Source organism: Oncorhynchus gorbuscha, unplaced genomic scaffold (genome assembly GCF_021184085.1).
Source record: "Oncorhynchus gorbuscha isolate QuinsamMale2020 ecotype Even-year unplaced genomic scaffold, OgorEven_v1.0 Un_scaffold_390, whole genome shotgun sequence".
Taxonomy (NCBI): Eukaryota; Metazoa; Chordata; class Actinopteri; order Salmoniformes; family Salmonidae; genus Oncorhynchus; species Oncorhynchus gorbuscha.
In genome coordinates, this window is record NW_025745238.1 from 6,926 (window position 1) to 33,786 (window position 26,861).

At 44.8% G+C, this 26,861-nt stretch overlaps 1 protein-coding gene across 1 annotated transcript in view; it reads left to right on the top strand.

Moving 5' to 3' along the window:
* Nucleotides 1–734: 734 nt before the first annotated feature.
* Nucleotides 735–26,861, top strand: part of elp4 (elongator acetyltransferase complex subunit 4) — a 53,712-nt gene continuing 27,585 nt past the window's right edge. The window contains exons 1-6 of the mRNA XM_046333342.1: nt 735–950; nt 1,631–1,666; nt 8,862–8,983; nt 16,633–16,761; nt 17,990–18,144; nt 20,399–20,483. Of these exons, the coding sequence (XP_046189298.1) occupies nt 773–950; nt 1,631–1,666; nt 8,862–8,983; nt 16,633–16,761; nt 17,990–18,144; nt 20,399–20,483 (705 nt within the window). The 5' untranslated portion in view covers nt 735–772. The remainder of the gene's footprint in view (nt 951–1,630; nt 1,667–8,861; nt 8,984–16,632; nt 16,762–17,989; nt 18,145–20,398; nt 20,484–26,861) is intronic.

Below are 26,861 nucleotides of genomic sequence, written 5' to 3' on the forward strand. Positions count from 1 at the left end.
AACACTGTTCCCGGAGAGCTACCCTCATGTAGGTTTTTGTTTCAACCCCAGTTGCAACTAACCTGGTTTATTAAGCAGCCAACTATTAGAATCAGTTGGCTAAATTAGGGTTGGAGCGAAAACCTACAGGACGGAGTTCTCCCGAAACAGGGTGGGAGAGCCCTGGGCTATATGCAATATTTATGCAAATCAAATATTATAGATCTATAAAAGCCAACGTTTGAAGGTCATAGTCTGCTACTTTCTAGTCTCGAATAGTCTACATGTGTGTCATTTGAAAGCTAAGTGTCTATCCACATTGCAGACCGATGACCGTATTCACTAGAATGCAAAATGGGCTGGCAGGCTGGGATATTGTATTTCAAATACATTAGTGTAACCCTAATCTAAAGATAAACAAAGCTGTAATCGTTTTGTAAGGTTGAAGACTGGGCAAAACAAAGGCAACTCACAAACAGAACCCCATCTGCATGTTCGAGTTTCCTAACCATGAGTTTGTTGTAAATCAGAGTTATGTCTTTATTTCACAGAATCGCAGCTACCTATTCAGCAAAATACGTTCACGAAATGGTAATAGACATTTAAAACATGTATTTGTCATCTTGGATAATCAACTCACCGCTATCCAGCGCCGACAGCTACGGAAGCTGCCCTCACACAGACACGCTACCTAACAACTGCCTCTGTGATTGGTAGCGACTGAGCAATCCCAGCTCTGATTGGGTTGTTGTAATTCAAAACATCAACATTCGTCACCACGGGGGGAAAAAGCATGGCGGCCCCCAGGATGAGCGTGGGTAAACCCACCGCGGACCGTTTACCGTGCAATACCACCAGTTTTCAGAAGAAATCACGAAGCAAACTAGTTTCAATACCTGGCACAAGACCTTCGATTCAAAACGGGCAACTTATTGTTTCGACTGGTGTCACATCTCTCGACTACGTGATTGGTCAGTCTGCCACGAATGTGTCGACAGCTAGCTAACGCGAGTTTTGCTTTTTCAGATTGATTAAACTATCTAACAATAATAATTGTTTTAATTGAGTTAGTTTTTAAAGGAAGGTTGTCACTATTCAATTGAATGTCTTCAACCACTGAGTCGCATGAAGGTATCCGGCTAGCTTCACGTTATTTACTATAACATTCATGTAACGTCAACAATAATTCGTGTGCCCCATTTGAAACAACCGGCACAGCTTCACGCCATAGTAATGGTTGTCAGCTGGCTCTGGAGTATTCGTCAGTCATGGTACTGGGCACTCGTAACTTGTTTGCAGGTTTTTGTTCCAGTCCAACACTTATTCAACAACGAGCTTGATTAGCTAGAGCTGGATCAAAAGCCTGCTCTCCCTGTGGGACCACAGAGCAAGCAGTAATTTTTTATTTTTAACGTCTACATATGAAACAGTTAACAGGCCTATGTAAGGACAAAATGTAAAATATGCTAATAATAGTTCTCTATATTTGACAAAACATATTTTAACAATCAGTCCTCCAAAGAACCATTCTATGGATGAAATGTTGTGAAAATCCACCCAAATCAGGTCTATGCTACACTTGGTTATCTGTAAATTATATGGTGTTGTCAAAAATCGACCTATTTGTAATATTTTTTAATTCTTGAAATAGGTGGTGGTTTAGCAGTTGGAACCCTTCTACTCATAGGTAAGTCTAATTCTACATTTTCCATTGTATATTTAGACCATTTATGAATAGAGGTACTACTGTACATTGTCCAAGATGTACTAGCTTAGGTAACCTACTCCTTTTAATATCCAAGAACCTTATGTTCAGACATAAACTGACAGCCAAAACAGACAAATACTCTATCTAAACGGGAATCGATTCTCAATTGCGATACGGTTCTATAAGGCATTCTAGGACGTCCCTCCTCCGTTACACACTGGTGATTGGAGATGCTAGATAGCTCATTTGAACAGGTGTTTGCCTCTCTCTTCCGTAAACAAGCCGTAACATGAACATTTTAATCGTGTTAAAAAGGTGTATAGTAATTTAATATTTCTCAATTATATGAAAGTAAAGTTCCAAAAGTTTCCAAAACATTGTAAAGTTCCAAGAGTCCAAGCTAAGAGTATTAATGTGTAGACAGAGCGTCGGGGCTGTTATACACATTGGCCGCGCCGTCGTCAATGTTTCGAATGAGAACCCAGGGATTATTGCAGTCACTATCTCCACCTGAAAGTACCCGAGACTGGTGTAAGGCAATGCTATGGCATTAGATTGTCCTTATCACTTAGATGACCTTTCACCTGTGCTTCTCACTTGCTTTAGTGGGTTTAGCAGAGGGCACTGCTTGTTTTTGACCAACAAGCAGAAAGCTGTTTTGCCTGACACCTGCCATCCAAGTCCCTTAAAACAATACACCCTTGTAGATAAGTTGTTGATAACCGGTAGATAAGTTGTGTTCCTTCCGATCACCCAGAAAGAGAATGATCTGGCCCTCATTGGTTGAGGTGTGTGTAACCTGGCCTGGCAGTCAGATGTGTTTGTTCTTAGCCACACCCCCCCATCATGTTTGGCATGACAAACAGTAGTGTAATGGAGGGTAAATGCATTTTACCCCCCTTTTGCAGAGGAAAAAAAACGACATTTTAGAGCAATTTAGGGTGGTGTATATAATATTACTGGTCTCGGGCTCCCTAGGTGTATATAATATTACTGGTCTCGGGCTCCCTAGGTGTATATAATATTACTGGTCTCGGGCTCCCTAGGTGAATATAATATCACTGGTCTCGGGCTCCCTAGGTGTATATAATATTACTGGTCTCGGGCTCCCTAGGTGAATATAATATCACTGGTCTCGGGCTCCCTAGGTGTATATAATATTACTGGTCTCGGGCTCCCTAGGTGAATATAATATCACTGGTCTCGGGCTCCCTAGGTGAATATAATATCACTGGTCTCGGGCTCCCTAGGTGAATATAATATCACTGGTCTCGGGCTCCCTAGGTGTATATAATATGACTGGTCTCGGGCTCCCTAGGTGTATATAATATTACTGGTCTCGGGCTCCCTAGGTGTATATAATATTACTGGTCTCGGGCTCCCTAGGTGTATATAACATCACTGGTCTCGGGCTCCCTAGGTGAATATAATATCACTGGTCTCGGGCTCCCTAGGTGAATATAATATCACTGGTCTCGGGCTCCCTAGGTGTATACAGTTGAAGTCAGAAGTTTACATACACCTTAGCCAAATACATTTAAACTCAGTTTTTCCCCAATTCCTGACATTTAATCCAAGTAAAAATGTAATATCTTAGGTGAGTTAGGATCACCACTTTATTTTAGGAATGTGAAATGTCAGAATAATAGTAGAGTGATTTATTTAAGCTTTTATTTCTTTCATCACATTCCCAGTGGGTCAGAAGTTTACATATACTCAATTAGTATTTGGTAGCATTGTCTTTAAATTTAACTTGGGTCAAACATTTCCGGTAGCCTTCCACAAGCTTCCCACAATAAGTTGGTTGAATTTTGGCCCATTCCTCCTGACAGAGCTGGTGTAACTGAGTCAGGTTTGTAGGCTTCCTTGCTCACACAAGATTTTTCAGTTCTGCCCACAAATGTTCTATAGGATTGAGGTCAGGGCTTTGTGATGGCCACTCCAATACCTTGACTTGGTTGTCCTTAAGCCATTTTGCCACAACTTTGGAAGTATGCTTGGGGTCATTGTCCATTTGGAAGACCCATTTGTGACCATACTTTAACTTCCTGACTGATGTCTTGAGATGTTTCTTCAATATATCCACATAATTTCCCTACCTCATGATGCCATCTATTTTGTGAAGTGCACCAGTCCCTCCTGCAGCAAAGCACCCCCACAACATGATGCTGCCACCCCCGTGCTTCACGGTTGGGATGGTATTCTTCTGCTTGCCTCCCCCTTTTCCCTCCAAACATAACGATGGTCATTATGGCCAAACGGTTCTATTTTTGTTTCATCAAACCAGAGGACATTTCTCCAAAAAGTACGATCATTGTCCCCATGTGCAGTTGCAAACCGTAGTCTGGCTTTTTTATGGCGGTTTTGGAGCAGTGGCTCCTTCCTTGCTGAGCGGCCTTTCAGGTTATGTCGATATAGATACTTTTGTACCTGTTTCCTCCAGCATCTTCACAAGGTCCTTTGCTGTTCTGGGATTGATTTGCACTTTTCGCACCAAAGTACATTCATCTCTAGGAGACAGAATGTGTCTCCTTCTTGTGACGGCTGCGTGGTCCCATGGTGTTTATACTTGCATACTATTGTTTGTACAGATGAACGTGGTACCTTCAGGCATTTGTAAATTGCTCCCAAGGATGAATCAAACTTGTGGAGTTCTACAATTTATTTTCTGAGGTCTTGGCTGATTTCTTTTGATTTTCCCATGATGTCAAGCAAAGAGGCACTGTGTTTGAAGGTAGGCCTTGAAATACATCCACAGGTACACCTCCAATTAACTCAAATGATACCAATTACCCTATCAGAAGCTTCTAAAGCCATGACATCATTTTCTGGAATTTTCCAAGCTGTTTAAGGCACAGTCAACTTCGTGTATGTAAACTTCTGACCCACTCAAATTTTGGTACAGTGAATTATAAGTGAAATAATCTGTCTGTAAACAATTGTTGGAAAAATTGCTTGTGTCATGCACAAAGTAGATGTCCTAACCGACTTGCCAAAACTGTTGTTTGTTAACAAGAAATTTGTGGAGTGGTTGAAAAACGAGTTTTAATGACTCCAACCTAAGTGTATGTAAACTTCTGACTTCAACTGTATAATATTACTTCTATGAGGCTTCCATAAGCTTTGGTATGAAATAATAACAATCATGGAGATGGACTAATGAGCAGCTGGTTCCAGTCCCAGGTAGACAAACTGCCACTCTGCCGTAGAGCAAGCCACTGACCCTGACTTCATCTGGCTGTACCCCAGCTGCATTCATGGAAGCTGTGTTCAATTCAAAGCCATGTTGGTTGATTGGGATAAGAGAGTTTTCTGCTGTATGTGTTATTATTATCAAGCATTTCAGGCTGTACAGTATTTTTGCTCGCTGGTGAGGTCAAGTAGCCTGGCTGGTATCTCTTGTTGTATTTGTTGAACTGCTTTGCTTTATCTTGGCCAGGTCGCAATTGTAAATGAGAACTTGTTCTCAACTTGCCTACCTAGTTAAATAAAGGTAATTTTTATTTTATTTTTAAAAGCTGTCATTTGTGTGTATCAATATTAGCCAATATTGATACTGATATTAAATATTGCCTTGCCCTTCAATTTATCCCCCCAATCAATGTGTGAGGCAGTGATTACAGTAGGTGTCCTGGAGGGTGGGTAGTTTGCCCCCGGTAATGTGTTGGGCAGACCGCACCACCCTCTGGAGAGCCTTGAAGTTGCGGGCGGTGCAGTTTCTGAACAAGGCGGTGATACAGCCCAACAGAATGCTTTCAACTGTGCATCTGTAAAATTTGTAGAGGGTTTTAGGTGAGAAGCCAAATTTCTTTAGCTTCCTGAGGTTGAAAAGGCTCTGTTGCGCCTTCTTCACCACACTGTCTGTGTGGGTGGTCCATTTCAGTTTGTCAGTGATGTGTACACCAAGGAACTTGAAGCTTTCCACCTTCTCCACTGCGGTCCCGTCGATGTAGATATGGGGGTGCACCCTTTGCTGTTCCCTGAAGTCCACGATCATCTCCTTTGTTTTGTTGGTGTTGAGTGAGAGGTTGTTTTCCAGACACCACACTCCCAGAGCCCTCATCTCCTCTCGTAGGTGGTCTCGTCATCGTTGGCAATCAAGCCTACTACTGTTGTGTCATCTGCCAACTTGATGATTGATTTGGAGGCGTGCTTGGCCACGCAGTCGTGGGTGAACAGGGAGTTCAGGAAGGGGCTGAGCACACACCCTTGTGGGATCCCAGTGTTGAGGATCACCACCTGGGGCCAGCCTGTCACGAAGTCCAGGACCCAAATGCACGGGACAGGGTTCAGACCCAGTGCCTCAAACTTAATGATGAGCTTGGTGGGTACTATGGTGTTGAATGCTGAGCGATTGCCAATAAACAATATTCTTAGATAGGTATTCCTCTTGTCCAGATGGGATAGAGCAGTGTGCAGAGTGATGGTGATTGCATTGTCTGTGGATCTATTGGGGCGGTAACCCAATTGAAATGGGTATAGGGTGGCAGGTAAGGTAGAGGTGACATGATACTTGACTAGTCTCTCAAAGCACTTCATGATGACAGAGGTGAGTGCTACGGGGTGATATTTATTAAGTTCAGTTACCTTTGCCTTCTTGGGTACAGGAACAATGGTGGCCATCTTGAAGCATGTGGGGACAGCAGACTGGGATAGGGAGAAATTTAATATGCCTGTAAACACACCAGCCAGCTGGTATGCGCATGCTCTGAGGATGCATCTAGGGATGCTGTCTGGTCCGGCAGCCTTGCGAGGGTTAACACGTTGAAATGTTTTACTCACGTCGGCCACGGAGGAGGAGAGCCCACAGTCCTTGGTAGTGGGCCGCGTCGGTGGCACTGTGTTATCCTCAAAGTGTGTCCCTGCCAGTCCCTGCCACATGCATCTTGTGTCTGAGCCGTTGAATTGCGACTCCACTTTATCTCTACTGACGTTTAGCTTGTTTGATTTCCCTGCGGAGTGAATAACTACACTGTTTATATTCTGCCATTATAACCAGGCACCTTGCTCTGGTTAAATGCGGTGGTTCACGTTTTCAGTTTCGCGCGAATGCTACCATCTGTCCACGGTTTCTGGTTCGGGTAGGTTTTAATAGTCGCCGTGGGTACTACATCTCCTAGAAACTTCCTTATGAACTCAGTCACCGTATCCGTGTATGCGTCTAGCTACCCTGGAACATATCAGAGTGCATGTGATCAAAACAATCCTGAAGCGTGGCTAACCATCTCCCCCCTCCCCCACCATCTCCACCCCAACATCTCCACCATTTCCACCCCCTTCAGCTACATGAGACAGGGCCATTCCATCTCCATGTTAAAAGCCAAATCCTAGAGGTCACTCCCCTTTACAATCCCATGTCAAAATGAGCAAAAAAAAGAGCACCAAAAAAGGAAAACCTGTTAAGACAAAAAGTAATTCCCCCTCTGACTGTTCAGAGAGTGACTGATCTGTCGTGGGGTCCTGTGGTCACAACCCACCAAGAGGTGACTCTACTGCCTCAACCTTCCACCCCGCCCCCCGTCACTCCCCACTCTCTCTCCTCTTTTCTCAACCCCCTCCTCCTCAGCAGCCTAATGACTCCCTCAGGTTCTATTTGGAAGGGCTCCCATAGAAAGGCAGGGCACAATGGGCCTCATCTGGAGAGGGCCCATCTGGGAGGCTTTGTGGGCCCTGCTGAAAGCCACAAAGGTCCTGCTGACCTAGAAAGCCATCAATAAGAGGACAGGGAGCCCCACCGACGACAAATTGAAGAGGCAGGGAATTTCCTGGGCCATCCCGGGAGCTGTCCCATCATGGGTGAGGAATGAGGAGACAGGCCAGGAATGTCGGGGAGGGAAGCACATTCCCCAGGTGTTCCTGGACGGCTCTGCGTTATTCCCAAGCTGTCGGATGTGATGTCAGCTGTATGGCTGTCACCTTTAACTGTCACTGTCCTTTGTGTGTGTGCCCACTGTCTGCCATTGTGTGTAGAGGCCAGAGACTGCTTTACAAAATGGTGGTTTGTGGCTGTGACAAGAAGCAGCAGTGGCATGCTGGGTAGTGGTATGTGGGGTTGTAGAATAAGGAAGTAGGAAGTGGGCCTACGTTGTGGTTGGGTGGTGGGTGCTTTGTGGTCTGAGGTAGCCATCTGTGGTAGAATGTGTCCCTCACTCACTAGTCACTAGTCCTCACTGTCACTCAGGACTTCAATACAGACGTAAATTAGACCAGAATGCAAAGCTCTTCCAAGTGTTAACCTCTTGTCCTGAAGCTGCAAACACAGCTCTGGGAGTTCCACTAGAATTAGGCCTGGTGTCTCACTGTTGTGTTGTGTTTGGCATTTAGACTGCACGTCTTTCTGGATGTAAATGTCACCTGATGCCTTTTTCTACACACCTAAACCAGCGTTCACTTCTGAATTGAATAGTGTTCATATGAATTACACCAACAAACACAAGGCCATTTGAAAAGCCATCATCACCATCATAATCCTGAGAGAACAACAGTGAATTAAAATGAGCTGGGTGTCAAGAAATTGTCTACCATTGAAATGAGTTGACTTGACTCACACATCAACAAAATAAACACACAACGGTCATTTCATTGGCGTGAAGAAACACTCCCGACTCTGAATGCAGGTTGAGTTCCACATCCCTATGTCATTTAGCTGACAGGGGCTCATACCTCCATGAGATCTCTGGTGAATCCTCCACACAGGATGTCCTATCCCCTCTTCAAGATGGTGGAGGAGATGATGTGTGGCTCACCCCTTTCTGTGAGAGGTGTGGCTGTCGTCTCATATGATTGGGAGCTCTGGTTCAGGAGATGACACCTGTGTCCCTGTGTCGTGTCCTTTCTCCCCACCTCCCTCACTAAGAGTGACTGGTCATTACATCCATTCCAGACAGGTAGTGTGACAGATCCCCATCTGTTGTGTTGTGATTAGGCTCATCCAGGTGTAAGGTGTTGCGTTGGGAAACACTGTGGCTTTATGTGAACAGCGTCTTTTACTGTCAATGTAGATAGACATTTAAACTTCATCACCTCTATGCTGTGTACATGTGTTTATAATGGCATTTGTTTCTTCCCTTTTTGAGACTAAAGTGGCAGGGATCTGTGTCAATGATGCTGTTCTCTGTGTAGGTAGGAGAACACTATGACAGTGGAACCTAACGTTATGTGTGTTGTTTCTCAGAGGAGGACCGATATGACAGCTACTCTCGTATGCTGCTCAAGTACTTCCTGGCAGAAGGGGTGGTGTGTGGACATGAACTCTACGTGGCGTCTGCTCTGGACCACCCCAATGACATCCTACAGGTGTGTGTGTGTGTGTGTGTGTGTGTGTGTGTGTGTGTGTGTGTGTGTGTGTGTGTGTGTGTGTGTGTGTGTGTGTGTGTGTGTGTGTGTGTGTGTGTGTGTGTGTGTGTGTGTGTGTGTGTGTGTGTGTGTGTGTGTGTGTGTGCATTCATACTGTCAGTCTGTCCCACTGGGTGGACAGACTTAGAGGGTGGTGTGTGTTGGGGGGGCATTGTTGAGATGTTTCCGGATACATCACTCTGAAGGGGAGCAGAGCTCCTAAAGCTGTTTCCCACTCGGCACCACAGGAGGAGGGGAACTCCCATACTGATTGATAGTGGGAGGGGTCACAACTTAACCCCCTCTTTTTATATCAAAGGGTTAGAGGAGGAGAGTAAGAGAGGAGGGAGGCCTCTGGTCTGGCATAATCAAATCATATTGGTCCCCAATTCAATCAGTTGCAGAAAAGGAAAATTGCCGAGCCAGGAACTGTACGGCAGTTTCTTTATTCTGCGATTGATTGAACTGCGTCTCTAGAAAGATGGTGCCAATGGAGAAGTTCCAGCCCAACTTTGCTATATAGTAACTTTTGTTGTGTTTTCTTGACTTTTTTGTACAGACAGTTCATACTATTATCACATATGACCACCAAGTACTTCTGGACATCAGATCGACAGTTACTAACCTTGATTTCGACTTCAAATACGACTTCAACTCCGACTCAGCTGTTCCACTGATCATACATCCCTGTTAATTTGTTCCATGCGCTAACAAAACACCGCAGGTGTAAACGCGGGAGATGCTGCAATGTTATGTCTTACTGAAACGTGGCTGGATGATGACACTATGCACCTAGTACTCGGTGGATTCTCCATGCAGCAGCGGCAGGATCGTAAGGCGGCTTCGGGGGGGGGGAGTGTGTTTTTTCCTAAATAACAACTGGTGTGCTGCTTCAAGTGTGAAGGAAATCTGGAGCTTTTGCTCACCTGACATCGAATACCTAATGGTAAGCTGCAGACTCTTATCTACCAAGAGAGTTCTCATCTGTAATTATCACGGCTGTCTACATTCCTCCACAGGCCAACACCACTCTGGTACTCGACAAACTGTATGGGCCATAAACAGACAAGAAACCGCTCATCCAGAGGCAGCGTTCCTGGTGGGTGAGACTTAACCTCACTTCTACCAACAAGTCGTCTGCACCGCTAGGGGTGATAAAACTCTAGACCACTTTTATTCTACCCACAGAAACACATACAGGGCCCTCCCTCGTCCTCCGTTCAGCAGATCTAACCATGACTCCATTCTCCTGCTTCTTGTTTACAAACAAAAGCTCAAACAGGAAGTACCAGTGACGCGCTCAATGTGGAAATGGTCGGACGAAGCAGATGCGAGGCTACAAGACTGTTTTGCTAGTACAGACTGGGATGTGTTGTTAGTACAGACTGGGATGTGTTGCTGTACAGACTGGGATGTGTTGCTGTACAGACTGGGATGTGTTGTTAGTACAGACTGGGATGTGTTGCTGTACAGACTGGGATGTGTTGCTGTACAGACTGGGATGTGTTGCTGTACAGACTGGGATGTGTTGCTGTACAGACTGGGATGTGTTGCTGTACAGACTGGGATGTGTTGCTGTACAGACTGGGATGTGTTGCTGTACAGACTGGGATGTGTTGCTGTACAGACTGGGATGTGTTGCTGTACAGACTGGGATGTGTTGCTGTACAGACTGGGATGTGTTGCTAGTACAGACTGGGATGTGTTGCTAGTACAGACTGGGATGTGTTGTTAGTACAGACTGGGATGTTTTGCTGTACAGACTGGGATGTGTTGCTGTACAGACTGGGATGTGCTGCTGTACAGACTGGGATGTGTTGCTGTACAGACTGGGATGTGTTGCTGTACAGACTGGGATGTGTTGCTGTACAGACTGGGATGTGTTGCTGTACAGACTGGGATGTGTTGCTGTACAGACTGGGATGTGTTGCTGCACAGACTGGGATGTGTTGCTGCACAGACTGGGATGTGTTGCTGCACAGACTGGGATGTGTTGCGGGATTCATCGGATAACATTGAGGAGTTTACCACAACAGTCATGGAATTCATTAATAAGTGAATAGACAATATTGTCCACACAGTTACTATAAGAACATATCCCAAACAAAAACCATGGATTACAGGCAACATCCATGCTGGTCTAAAGGCTAGAGCTACCGACATGGACGCATACAAGAAATCCTGCTACGACCTCCGAGACATCAAACATGCAAAAGGCCAAGGAGGAAGGTGGAATCCTATTTAACCGACTATGATGCTCGTGGTATGTGGCAGGGCTTGCAGACGATAACGGATTACAAAGACACACCCAACCATGAGGTTCCCAGCGACGCAGAACTCCCAAATGAGCTAAATGCCTCTTATGCTCTCTTCGATGAATATAAAGCTGTGCCTTGCGTGAAAGTCATGTTTTTCTGGATTACTGTGTGCTCTCGCTCTCCATGGCAGATGTAAGAAAAATATTTAAAAGGTTAACAATCACAAAGCCGGAATCCCAGGGCGCGTTCTCAAAGCATGCGCAGATCAGCTGGCAGAGGTCTTCACAGATTTTAAATATCTCCTTGTCCCAGTCTGTAATCCCAATGTGTTTCAACCTGACCACCATTGTCCCTGTTCCCATGAGCTCCAAGGTAACCTGTCTAGATGACGATCACCCTGTAGCACTCACATCTGTAATTCTGAAGTGATTTGAAAGGCTGCTTATAACACACATCAACACCATAATCCCAGATACCCCACTCCAATTTGCGTACCGCCCCAACAGAACCACAAATGACGCCTGGCCCACCTGGCCCAAATCTCTACCCATTAGGCTACCTGCCAAAATAACTATGTAAGAATGCAGTTCATAGACTACAGCGCAGCGTTCAACACCATAGTCCCCTCCAAGTTTATCACCAAGCTAGGGACCCTGGGACTGAACACCTCTCTCTGCAATTGGATCCTGGACTTCCTGATGGGGTCGGCCCCAGGTGGTGAAGGTAAGCAACAACACCTCCACCACACTAAACCTCAACACAGAGGCCCCTCAGGGGTGTGTGCTTAGTCCCCTCCTGTACTCCCTGTACACACATGGCTGCATGGTGCACACGACTCCCAACACCATCATGTTTTCTGACAACACGACGGTGGTAAGCCTGATCACCAACGGCAATGAGTCAGCCTACAGGGAGGAGGTCAGAGACTTAGCAGTGTGGTGCCAGGACAACATCCTCGCCCTCAATGTTAGTAAGCCCAAGGAGCTGATCGTGGACTACAGGATAAAGAGGGGAGAGCACACCCCCATCCAAATCAATTGGGCTGTTGTGGAGAGGGTCGAGAGCTTTAAGTTCCTTCACGTCCACATCACTAAGGACATGACATGGTCCACACACACCAGCTCAATCGTGAAGAGGGCACGGCTGCACCTCTTCCCCCTCAGTAGGCTGAAAAGATTTGGCATGGTCCCTCAGATCCTCAAATTCTCACATTCTACAGCTGCACCATCGAAAGCATCTTGACCGGCTGCGTCCCTCTTAGTATGGCTATTGCCCCACCCTTGACCACAAAGACCTACAAAGGGGGGTGCGGACAGCCCAGTACATCACTGGGGTCGTATTGTTTTATTTATCAAAAATAAAAAACAGAAATACCTTGTATTTACGTAAGTATTCAGACCCTTTGCTATGAGATTCTAAATTGAGCCAAGGTGCATCCTGTTTCCATTGATCATCCTTCAGATGTTTCTACATCTAGGGGTCCACCTGTAGTAAATTCAATTGACTGGACAGTATTTGTAAAGGCACACACCTGTCTATATAAGGTCCCACAGTTGACAGTGCATGTCAGAGCAAAAAGCAATCCAAGGAATTGTCTGTAGAGCTCTGAGACAGGATTTTGTTGAGGCACAGATCTGGGAAAAGGTACCAAACAGTTCTGTAGCATTGAAAGTCCTCAAGAACACAATGGCCTCTATCATTCTTAAATGGAAGATGTTTGGAAGCACCAAGACTCTTCCTAGAGCCATCCTCCCATCCAAACTGAGCAATCAGGGGAGAATGACCGTGGTCAGGGAGGTGACTAAGAACCCGATGATCACTCTGACAGAGCTCCAGAGTTCCTCTGTGTAGATGGCTGTCCTTCTGGAAGATTCTCCCATCTCTGCAGCACTCCACCAATCAGGCCTTTATTGTAGAGTGGCCAAACGGAATCCACTCCTCAATAGAATGCACATGACAGACCGCTTGGAGATTGGCAAATAGCACCTAAAGGCCGCTGACTATGAGAAACAAGATTCTCTGTTCTGATGAACCCGAGATTGATCTATTTGGCCCGAATGCCAAATGTCACATCTGGAGGTAACCAGGTACCACTCATCACCTGGCCTGTAACATCCCTACGGTGAAGCATGGTGGTTGCAGCCTCATTCTGAGCGTATGTTTTTCAGTGGCAGGGACTGAGAGACTAGTCAGGATCGAGGAAAGATGAACGGAGCAAAGTACAGAGATCCTTAATGAAACCTGCTCCAGAGCGCTCAGGACCTCAGACTGGGGCAAAGTCTCACCTTCCAACAGGACAACCCCCCCTAACAGACCGCCAAGACAACTCAGGAGTGGCTTCGGGACAAGTCTCTGAGTGTCATTGAGTTCCCCAGCCGATCAAACATCTCTGGAGAGACCTGAAAATGGCTGTGCAGCAACCCTCCCCATCCAATCTGACAGAGCTTGAGAGGATCTGCAGAGGAGAATGTGAGAAAATCCCCAAATACAGATGTTGCAGGCTTGTAGCGTCATACCCAAGAAGACTCAAGGCTTTAATCGCTGCCAAATGTGCTTCAACAAAGGACTGAGTAAAAGGTCTGAATACTTACTTACAGTAGCACTCAAGTTTGGACACACTTACTCATTCAAGGGTTTATTTGTACTTTGTAGGATCATTTTGAAGACTTTAAAACGATGAAATAACACATGGAACCAAAAAAAGTGTTAAACGAAATATATTTTAGAATTGATATTCTTCAAGTAGCCCCCCTTTGCCTTGATGACAGCTTTGCACACTCTTGGCATTCTCTCAACCAGCTTCATGAGGTAGTCAGCTGGAATACATTTAAATTAACAGGTGTGACTTAAGTTAATTTGTGGAATTTCTTTCCTTCTTAATGCGTTTGTGAAAAGGTAGGGGTGGGTGGTATACAGAAGATGGACATATTTAGTAAAATACCAAGTCTGTATTATGGCAAGAACAGCTCAAATAAGCAAAGAGAAAAGACAGTCCATTGCTTTGACACGAAGGTCAGTCAATCCGGAGAATTTCAAGAACTTTGAAAGTTTCTTCAAGTGCAGTCGCAGATGAAACTGGCTCTCATGAGGACCGCCATAGGAAAGGGAGACCAGAGTTACCTCTGCTGCAGAGGATAAGTTCATTATAGTTACCATGTTTCAGAGTTCATGTCACATCTCAACTGTTCAGAACCTGCGTGAATCAGGCCTAAATTTAAAAAATATATATTATTTCATATATTATTTTATTTAACCAGGTAGCCAAGTTGAGAACAAGTTCTCATTTACAATTGCGACCTGGCCAAGATAAAGCAAAGCAGTTCGACACATACAACGACAGAGTTACACATGGAGTAAAACAAACATACAGTCAGTAATACAGTATAAACAAGTCTATATACGATGTGAGCAAATGCGGTGAGATGAGGGTGGTAAAGGCAAAAAAAATTAAAATAAATTGTCATTGTCGAGTTGCTGCAAAAAAGAATAAGAAGAGACTTGCTCGGGCCAAGAAACATGAGCAATGGACATTAGACCGGTGGAAATCAGTCCTTTGGTCTGATGAGTCCAAACTTGACATTTTTGGTTCCAACTGCTGTGTCTTTGTGAGACGCAAAGTAGGTGAATGGATGATCTCTGCCTGTGTGGTTCCCACCGTGAAGCATGGAGGAGGAGGTGTGATGGTGTGGAAGTGCTTTGCTGGTGACACTGTCTGTGATTTTATTTAGAATTCATGGCACACTTAACCAGCATGGCTATGGTTTGGGCTTAGTGGGACTATCATTTGTTTTTCAACAGGACAATGACCCAACACACCTCCAGGCTGTGTACGGACTATTTTACCAAGAAGGAGAGTGATGGAGTGCTGCATCAGATGACCTGGCCTCCACAATCACCCGACCTCAACCCAATTGAGATGGTTTGGGATGAGTTGGACCACAGAGTGAAGGAAAAGCAGCCAACAGGTTCTCAGTATATGTGGGAACTCCTTCAAGACTGTTGGAAAACCTTTCTGGTGAAGCTTGTTGAGAGAATGCGAAGAGTGTACAAAGCTGTCATCAAGGCAAAGCGTGGCTACTTTTGAAGAATCTCAAATATAAAATATATTTAGATTTGTTTAACGCCTTTTTGGTTCCGCATGATTCCATATGTGTTATTTCTTAGTTTTGATGTCCTCACTATTAAAATATAATTTTAGAATAAGGCTGTAACATAACAAAATGTGTAAAAGGTGAGGGGTTTGAATACTTTCTGAATGCACTGTAGATCCATTCATGTGTATTTTATTTTATCCCTGTTACTGTTAAATGTTTTTTATTGTTTAATAACTCTGCATGGTTGGGAAAGGCTCGTAAGCATTTCAATGTTTAATCTACACCAGCTGTATTCGGCGCATGTGATGAATACAACTCTATTTGATTTAGAAGCTTTGGTTTGAACTGGTCATATTGGTGGTGTTTGCAACCCTACACCATGCTTCTGGGCTCGACCTTGTTTTGACCAGACTGTTGGTGTAGCCTACGTCATAGCTATGTGTCTGACGTGCGTGAGATGTGTATGAATGAAGGTCAAGCTGGTGTGTGTGTGTGTGTGTGTGTGTTACAGTGAAGTCAGTGTTAGAGGAAGTGTCTGAGGGGAAAGTCTGTGTCTGAACTCTGAAGGGCAGGTTGCTCAGTCCTGTGTTTTCCATGTCAGTCTCTCTATCTAGCTCTGTCTCAATTCAATTTAAGGGCTTTATTGGCATGGGAAACATATTGTTTACATTGCCAAAGCAAGTGAAATGGATAAACAAAAGTGAAATAAACAATTAAAAAATTAACAGTAAACATTACACTCACACAAGTTCCAAAATAATAAAGAATTTCAAATGTCATTATGTTCAAAAAGGGAAATAAATAAACATGGGTTGTATTCTCTATCTCTCGTTCTCTTTCGCAATCTCTTTCCATCTCCATTCCCCCCTCTCCGAGACTTATTAAACCTGTCTACTCAGGTGTGTGTGTGTGTGTGTGTTAGACAGTCCCCCTCCTCTCAGGTTCCATCCCATTTGTAACAGACTCAGTCAGCTCTCTGAGAGATGTGCTCCTGTCTAGTCAGTGTCTACTAATTGATTTAACCTCTGTGTCTCTGTCTGGAGGGACATGCCACTGTTAATGAGAAAACAACATGACACCTCATATACACCAGCTTCCTAGTCTACTACATGACAAGGACTCTTGTTTCACACAGTAACACCAAATGTATGTGTTGATTCATATTATTTGCCATCATGCTGAATTCCACACAATACAACCTGAAGACTGAATGAAATAGAATACTGTATAAACAATGCAATTGTGTTATTATCTGTAGGAACTCCCCGCCCCCATCCTGGATGACATCGCCAGCCCCAAAACAGAGGACCAGGCAAAGTCATGTGACCCTGAGAGTCAGGACGCCATGAAGATCGCCTGGCGCTACCAGAACCTGCCAAAAGTACAGGTAAACGTATGTGTGTAGGCAGTCGGCATGGGGCCACAGGTCTAGCTCTTGGTTCTATGGGGGTGATGGTCTTCACCTCTAAATCCATCAGCTCCTAAACTCCTAGCCTCTCCATTCAGAGCTGGTGGAGATTACTCACACTTAGCTGCTGCTAGGTGGGGCCTGTCGACATACACACCCTGCCTAGCCTGGGAAACCAGGGTACCTGCAGCCCATCTAATGGCACGCCACCCGCCTTAACCCTCATAACCCAGATCTGTCCCCCTGTCCCCTCTTAAATCCCTGTCTATCCCCTTACCAGGGTCGCTGGCAATACAGTCTTTCTTCCACTCTAAGGAATGGTGACCCCTTCCATCCTCCTCTCCTCCCCTCTGTCCCCTGCCCAGGCTATAATCCACATCGCTATGTGGATTAACAGCACACAGCAAGTCCCTGGAGTTCTCTCTTTCTCTGTCACTCTCTGGAGACGTCTTTATCTCTGTGTCTTAACCTCACCGCCCCCCCTTCCCCACCCTCCCAAAAACAGACTTTACAAACCAAACTGTCAATAAGCCCCAGCCAGAGGATTTACATCCCAAATTCACTCCCCGAGTTCCCCTCTACCCCCATTCCCCCTACACACCTCTCCTACCAACCCTCTCCACGTCGCCCTGTCCAATGAAGACATCAGATCAAAGGTGAGGTGGCCGGGGTGGGCCTGGAACACTAAGCGGTTCTCCCCCCCTGCTTACAAAGAGAAGATGAGCCACTGACCCCCCCTCCCCCCTGACTCGCCCATCCTGTCAGGAGAGGGGCACACCGGGGGCCCTAATCCAGATTAGTGGTAGATTTAAGAGCCCGTTTCACAATGGGGCCCCTGGTTGCTTTCACTGGGGAGAGCAGGGCTACAGAACTCTCCCTTTCACCCAGGAGAAAACATCCTTCTACTCCCCCTCAGACCGACACGGCTGTTTTCACAGCCACAAGTGGACGGTTATGTGGAGACATGATTAACATGCTGGTTGTAGTAGTTTAACTTCTCTGCAGGTTTTTATTTGATCAAACAGGATTTTGAAACACTTGTATGAACTATGAGCAGGTCATTTATTTAAAGTTATCATACTCTACTTGTTGAAAGTGAGGACGTTTCACACTTACGAAGTAGGATTATCTACCGTAGTTGCAATGTGGTCAACAGCAGTGTCAAATGGACACGGCTTTTCTCTCAACACTAACTGTTGACCCTCAGACGGCCCTGGCGTCCTCGTCGAGGTTCGGACACTACTACGACGTCTCCAAGACAATGGACCCTGAGATCTGCCAGGCGGCCAGGTGCCACGGCTTCTACCTTCCAGAACACTCCACCACTGTGACATCACCCACCGCCACCACCCCCGGCCAGAGGTAACCCGGCAACCCCTGAACACTACCCCACCCTTATCTCTTCATGGTGCTCAGTATTATTTACACAATATATTGTGCAAATGTACTGTATCTCTAAGAGAACTTAGTCAAAACCTGAGAAGCTCACCCTACAACCTGAGGAGCCAACCGTATGACACACATCTAGTAGTATACGTATCACGTTTTGGAAGCATCTGAGACACTATTGTCATATTTTAGAGAAGCTTTTGGATTAGGTTGGGATTAACCTACAGTGTGAAGAGTAATTGTAGATGGGCAATGCTTAGACAGTTACTCTAACCCCCCCCCCCCCCCCCCCCCCATCAGATCGGGATGGTCTATTATGGTCAGTGTCTGATGTTTATAACCAGCTGGTTAAGCTTGTATAAAAACAGGGTCAGTCTCTAGGTAGGAAGGCTAGTTGGCTGAGATGAGACATTCAGCAGAGAAAAAGGTGGTGAATGTAGAGGGACCGTTTGCTGTGAGTTTGTTTTGTTCATCGTTGAGTGTGCTTAGGGTTCAGAGGTCAGGCACACTATTTACATGAGAGAGAGCGGTGAGCCACACACAAGCGCATATACACACACACAGTCAGATACCGAGTCAGACACGATTGGCAAACAGGCCAATCTGGAGCGGAGATGAGGTTTTATAGAACCCCTCTGCTTTCATGTCTGCAAACAGACACCCTTTAACTCTGGACCATGCAAACGCGAGTGAGTGTGTCTGGCCAATTTCAGTTGACTCATATTTACTATCACTGAGCAGTGTTGAGTAAATCATTGTCATAGGAAATCCTTTTTATTTTGTCCTTTAGGTTGTTAGACAGAATCCATCCTTCTCCTGTCGTTCTGTGGGTTAGTAATTAAGTCTGACAGTGGCATTGCCATCATAGTGGCACTGCCCATCAGGCTCTCTGAATAGAACACTGATCTGCCAGACAACATGACAGCTGGTCAGCAGGAAGCTATACCTGCACTGCTCACATAAACACACAGACATACACACACACACAGACAGACAAACAGACATACACACATTCTCACTCCCTAGCCTCCCCTCTTGCACGTGGCCACCACCCCATGTTGCTACCCTGGCTGTTAAATTGCTCCGTTTCACTCGCTGGCATAATTGGCACAAATTGCTCTCTAGGTGATACAGCCCCTGTTGTTGAAGACCAAGCCTCCCCTCTCTCTCCTTTCTCCTTAGAGTGGAGGAGGAGGGAGGTAGCATTGAGCTAATGTGGCCTCCCTGAGTATGATACTAATTAGCACATGCGCTAGCCCCCATGGCTAAGCACCTAGCCCTCAGCACCACCTGAATGGAGGGTGCCCAGTGGGGGCGGACGAAGCACAATGCCCTCAAACACAATGGCCACCAAGTGGAGGAAGCCAGCCCGGGGCTGCCTCTGGCTCCAGGAGGAGGGAAGGAAAGCTGGTGGAATGGTTCTGCTATGAACCCCTGCAGGGTCAGAAGGCGCCATTGTTTTTGTTAATGATGAACAATCGGAGGCAATATGTTTGTTCTGTATGTAGCTATATGAGGAAGTGTGTACTGTGTCTGCCTGGTGTTTGTTTAGGCATATGTATATGTGCCTGATGTCTGTCTGTTCCCCTGTGGGTAAGAATGTTCTTTACTTCTGTTAGCCTGTAATTGCTGGCTAGCGTAACGACCTACTGTAAGACTCAATGGACAGTGGTTGTTACTATAGCCAGCTGATCTTAAGGAAGGATTTCTGTGCAAAACTTTACCCTGGCCATGATGTTGGCACATGGTTGACTTGGCAGGAGGTTATGTTAGGGTGGTTTGTGGTTATTAGAGAAAGGCAGAGATCTATTGTGAGTGACTTGTGTCCCTTGTCAATGGTGCACATCTTACCCTTCATTAACCATTCTAACACTGTGCCCATCCAATCGTAACCAGCAACCCATTAAATAACCTTTCTCAGCTAGTGTGTGTGTGTGTGTGTGTGTCATTACACCTCCAATCGGACCCTCGGGGAGCTGACAGGCCACCAGGTTTTAATTAGATTACCTGAATAAATGAATTGAATCTCTTGATAAGGCTCCTCCATTATATTCATCTGCTCTAGTGGTCATTGTAAAGCCCTGTCATGGGGGATAAGGAGCATTTGACTTCGTCTGTTGAGACTTGATACCTGTCCTGCAATAACCTCATGTTCTACTCCCTCCTTCCCTCTTTCCCCTCTCCTCCTCTTCCCTCTCTTTACCCATCCTCTTCACCCTCTCTCCAGCCCTATGCCAGAGACCTACTCCTCTCTGCTGAACAATCTCCAGGAGGTCATCCACAGGGAAGGCTTTGATGGATCCGTCCCCCAGGTAGGTACACTCACTCTCACACATCCATAGTCCTGTCACTACCCCTATACTCCCATCCATATTACAGCTATCCTCTACCTAAAGCGTTCCCCATATTGGGGTCCCAAAGACCTCCTGTCCCTTAAAATGACCATAAATCCCAGTCTGCCCGGGCACACATTACTGTTAGCTATACTCTAACCTGCTCCTCTCTACTGTTAGCTATACTCTAACCTGCTCCTCTCTACTGTTAGCTATACTCTAACCTGCTATACTCTAACCTGCTCCTCTCTACTGTTAGCTATACTCTAACCTGCTCCTCTCTGCTGTTAGCTATACTCTAACCTGCTCCTCTCTACTGTTAGCTATACTCTAACCTGCTATACTCTAACCTGCTATACTCTAACCTGCTCCTCTCTGCTGTTAGCTATACTCTAACCTGCTTCTCTCTACTGTTAGCTATACTCTAACCTGCTATACTCTAACCTGCTCCTCTCTGCTGTTAGCTATACTCTAACCTGCTCCTCTCTACTGTTAGCTATACTCTAACCTGCTATACTCTAACCTGCTCCTCTCTACTGTTAGCTATACTCTAACCTGCTCCTCTCTACTGTTAGCTATACTCTAACCTGCTATACTCTAACCTGCTCCTCTCTGCTGTTAGCTATCCTCTAACCTGCTATACTCTAACCTGCTATACTCTAACCTGCTATACTCAAACCTGCTATACTCTAACCTGCTCCTCTCTACTGTTAGCTATACTCTAACCTGCTATACTCTAACCTGCTCCTCTCTACTGTTAGCTATCCTCTAACCTGCTCCTCTCTGCTGTTAGCTATACTCTAACCTGCTCCTCTCTACTGTTATCTATACTCTAACCTGCTCCTCTCTACTGTTATCTATACTCTAACCTGCTCCTCTCTACTGTTAGCTATACTCTAACCTGCTCCTCTCTACTGTTAGCTGTACTCTAACCTGCTCCTCTCTGCTGTTAGCTATACTCTAACCTGCTATACTCTAACCTGCTCCTCTCTACTGTTAGCTATCCTCTAACCTGCTCCTCTCTGCTGTTAGCTATACTCTAACCTGCTCCTCTCTACTGTTATCTATACTCTAACCTGCTCCTCTCTATTGTTAGCTATACTCTAACCTGCTCCTCTCTACTGTTAGCTATCCTCTAACCTGCTCCTCTCTACTGTTAGCTATCCTCTAACCTGCTATACTCTAACCTGCTCCTCTCTACTGTTAGCTATCCTCTAACCTGCTATACTCTAACCTGCTCCTCTCTACTGTTAGCTATACTCTAACCTGCTCCTCTCTACTGTTAGCTATACTCTAACCTGCTCCTCTCTACTGTTAGCTATACTCTAACCTGCTCCTCTCTACTGTTAGCTATACTCTAACCTGCTCCTCTCTACTGTTAGCTATACTCTAACCTGCTCCTCTCTACTGTTAGCTATACTCTAACCTGCTATACTCTAACCTGCTCCTCTCTACTGTTAGCTATACTCTAACCTGCTATACTCTAACCTGCTCCTCTCTACTGTTAGCTATACTCTAACCTGCTATACTCTAACCTGCTCCTCTCTACTGTTAGCTATACTCTAACCTGCTCCTCTCTACTGTTAGCTATACTCTAACCTGCTCCTCTCTACTGTTAGCTATACTCTAACCTGCTCCTCTCTACTGTTAGCTATACTCTAACCTGCTCCTCTCTACTGTTAGCTATACTCTAACCTGCTCCTCTCTACTGTTAGCTATACTCTAACCTAGCTATACTCTAACCTGCTCCTCTCTACTGTTAGCTATACTCTAACCTGCTATACTCTAACCTGCTCCTCTCTGCTATTAACTATACTCTAACCTGCTCCTCTCTGCTATTAACTATACTCTAACCTGCTATACTCTAACCTGCTCCTCTCTACTGTTAGCTCTACTCTCATCCATATCAAATAATTGCCCTTCCCAACACCCCTCTTCAAGTTACCATGTTAATTCCTCTCACCTGACTAGAATGACTTCATCAGTGTTATGGTGATCCTGGCAGCAGAGCAGACAGCTGTGTGTGTGTGTGTGTGTGTGTGTGTGTGTCCCATCTTTGAAACATATCTTTGTTTTAATGATTATCAATCCTCTTCAGAATGCCAGAAACGCCATCTGTCTCTCTCAGTGTTTCTATTTTAGTTTTTCCACTGAGGTGTGTGGACCTGTGGAGGGGGGGCAGATCACCTAGATTCTGTGACCCCTCTGCTCCTCACCTGGAGCCTCCTCCCCCCTCTCCCCCTGTCACTCACACACAGGATTACCCCCCCTGACCCAGCGCTGTCAATCATTAATTAATTAAGCTCTGACATCATCAAAGCACTTTTGGCAGAGCAGAGGAATGCAGACAGGACATGGGCACCATCACAAGAATTTCCAGTATAGGGAAGACTGTGTGTGTGTGTTTCCACCCCTGCTCATACTGTTTGTCTTGGATGTTGGCTACAGAAACCAGGCATAATATAATGCAGTCTCTTTGGGCCCTATATGTTACTCCTTCTTTGCTATAATTTGGTGTTTTCTGGCTTGACTGTCAGGTGTCTCTTGTTCTGGGGCAGTACTGCTTGGCTTGGCTGTATGGTGGGGCTCTGGTTGGAGGGTTTGGGCTGTGTTTTGGCTCTGTTCCCCGACTCTCTATAGGAGTACTAAACACTTTCTCTCTATAGGAGTACTAAACACCTTCTCTCTATAGGAGTACTAAACACCTTCTCTCTATAGGAGTACTAAACACCTTCTCTCTATAGGAGTACTAAACACCTTCTCTCTATAGGAGTACTAAACACCTTCTCTCTATAGGAGTACTAAACACCTTCTCTCTATAGGAGTACTAAACACCTCCCTAGGAGTACTAAACACCTTCTCCCCTCTAGGAGTACTAAACACCTTCTCCCTATAGGAGTACTAAACACCTTCTCCCTATAGGAGTACTAAACACCTTCTCTCTATAGGAGTACTAAACACCTATAGGAGTACTAAACACCTTCTCCTATAGGAGTACTAAACACCTTCTCCCTATAGGAGTTCTCTCTAAACACCTTCTCCTATAGGAGTACTAAACACCTTCTCTCTATAGGAGTACTAAACACCTTCTCCCTATAGGAGTACTAAACACCTTCTCCCTATAGGAGTACTAAACACCTTCTCCCTATAGGAGTACTAAACACCTTCTCCCTATAGGAGTACTAAACACCTTCTCCCTATAGGAGTACTAAACACCTTCTCTCTATAGGAGTACTAAACACCTTCTCTCTATAGGAGTACTAAACACCTTCTCTCTATAGGAGTACTAAACACCTTCTCTCTATAGGAGTACTAAACACCTTCTCCCTATAGGAGTACTAAACACCTTCTCCCTATAGGAGTACTAAACACCTTCTCTCTATAGGAGTACTAAACACCTTCTCCTATAGGAGTACTAAACACCTTCTCCCTATAGGAGTACTAAACACCTTCTCTCTATAGGAGTACTAAACACCTTCTCCCTATAGGAGTACTAAACACCTTCTCCCTATAGGAGTACTAAACACCTTCTTTACATTACTAAACACCTTTAAGTACTAAACACCTCTCTATAGGAGTACTATCCAGAGTACTAAACACCTTGGATCTCAATAGGAGTACTAAACACCTTCTCTAAACACCTTCTCTATAGGAGTACTAAACACCTCTCTCTATAGGAGTACTAAACACCTTCTCTCTATAGGAGTACTAAACACCTTCTCCTATAGGAGTACTAAACACCTTCTCTCTATAGGAGTACTAAACACCTTCTCTCTATAGGAGTACTAAACACCTTCTCTCTATAGGAGTACTAAACACCTTCTCCCTATAGGAGTACTAAACACCTTCTCCTATAGGAGTACTAAACACCTTCTCTCTATAGGAGTAAAACACCTTCTCCCTATAGGAGTACTAAACACCTTCTCCTATAGGAGTACTAAACACCTTCTCCCTATAGGAGTACTAAACACCTTCTCCTATAGGAGTACTAAACACCTTCTCCTATAGGAGTACTAAACACCTTCTCCCTATAGGAGTACTAAACACCTTCTCTCTATAGGAGTACTAAACACCTTCTCTCTATAGGAGTACACCTAAACACACCTTCTCTCTATAGGAGTACTAAACACCTTCTCCCTATAGGAGTACTAAACACCTTCTCCCTATAGGAGTACTAAACACCTTCTCTCTATAGGAGTACTAAACACCTTCTCTCTATAGGAGTACTAAACACCTCTCCTATAGGAGTACTAAACACCTTCTCCTATAGGAGTACTAAACACCTCCTCTCTATAGGAGTACTAAACACCTCCCTATAGGAGTACTAAACACCTTCCCTATAGGAGTACTAAACACCTTTTCTCTATAGGAGTACTAAACACCTTCTCCTATAGGAGTACTAAACACCTTCTCCCTATAGGAGTACTAAACACCTTCTCTCTATAGGAGTACTAAACACCTTCTCCCTTCTCTCTATAGGAGTACTAAACACCTTCTCCTATAGGAGTACTAAACACCTTCTCTCTATAGGAGTACTAAACACCTTCTCTCTATAGGAGTACTAAACACCTTCTCCCTATAGGAGTACTAAACACCTTCTCTCTATAGGAGTACTAAACACCTCCCTATAGGAGTAAAACACCTCTCTCTATAGGAGTACTAAACACCTTCTCTCTATAGGAGTACTAAACACCTTCTCACCTTCTCTCTATAGGAGTACTAAACACCTTCTCTCTATAGGAGTACTAAACACCTTCTCTCTATAGGAGTACTAAACACCTTCTCCCTATAGGAGTACTAAACACCTTCTCCCTATAGGAGTACTAAACACCTTCTCTCTATAGGAGTACTAAACACCTTCTCTCTATAGGAGTACTAAACACCTTCTCCCTATAGGAGTACTAAACACCTCCTCTCTATAGGAGTACTAAACACCTTCTCTCTATAGGAGTACTAAACACCTCCTCTCTATAGGAGTACTAAACACCTTCTCCTATAGGAGTACTAAACACCTTCTCTCTAAACACCTATAGGAGTACTAAACACCTTCTCTCTATAGGAGTACTAAACACCTTCTCTCTATAGGAGTACTAAACACCTTCTCTCTATAGGAGTACTAAACACCTTCTCTCTATAGGAGTACTAAACACCTTCTCTCTATAGGAGTACTAAACACCTTCTCTCTATAGGAGTACTAAACACCTTCTCTCTATAGGAGTACTAAACACCTTCTCTCTATAGGAGTACTAAACACCTTCTCTATAGGAGTACTAAACACCTATAGGAGTACTAAACACCTTCTCCTATAGGAGTACTAAACACCTTCTCTCTATAGGAGTACTAAACACCTTCTCACCTTACTAAACACCTTCTCTCTATAGGAGTACTAAACACCTTCTCCCTATAGGAGTACTAAACACCTTCTCCTATAGGAGTACTAAACACCTTCTCTCTATAGGAGTACTAAACACCTTCTCTCTAGGAGTACTAAACACCTTCTCCCTATAGGAGTACTAAACACCTCCTCTCTATAGGAGTACTAAACACCTCCCTATAGGAGTACTAAACACCTATAGGAGTACTAAACACCTTCCCTACCTAAACACCTTCTCTCTATAGGAGTACTAAACACCTTCTCCCTATAGGAGTACTAAACACCTTCTCTCTATAGGAGTACTAAACACCTTCTCCCTATAGGAGTACTAAACACCTTCTCCCTATAGGAGTACTAAACACCTTCTCCCTATAGGAGTACTAAACACCTTCTCTCTATAGGAGTACTAAACACCTTCTCCTATAGGAGTACTAAACACCTTCTCCCTATAGGAGTACTAAACACCTTCTCTCTATAGGAGTACTCTCCTCTATAGGAGTACTAAACACCTCCCTATAGGAGTACTAAACACCTTCTCTCTAGGAGTACTAAACACCTTCTCTCTATAGGAGTACTAAACACCTTCTCTCTATAGGAGTACTAAACACCTTCTCTCTATAGGAGTACTAAACACCTTCTCTCTATAGGAGTACTAAACACCTTCTCTCTATAGGAGTACTAAACACCTTCTCCCTATAGGAGTACTAAACACCTTCTCCCTATAGGAGTACTAAACACCTTCTCCCTCTATATAGGAGTACTAAACACCTCTCTCTATAGGAGTACTAAACACCTTCTCCCTATAGGAGTACTAAACACCTCCTCTCTATAGGAGTACTAAACACCTCCCTATAGGAGTACTAAACACCTCCCTATAGGAGTACTAAACACCTTCTCTCTATAGGAGTACTAAACACCTTCTCCTATAGGAGTACTAAACACCTTCTCCCTATAGGAGTACTAAACACCTTCTCTATAGGAGT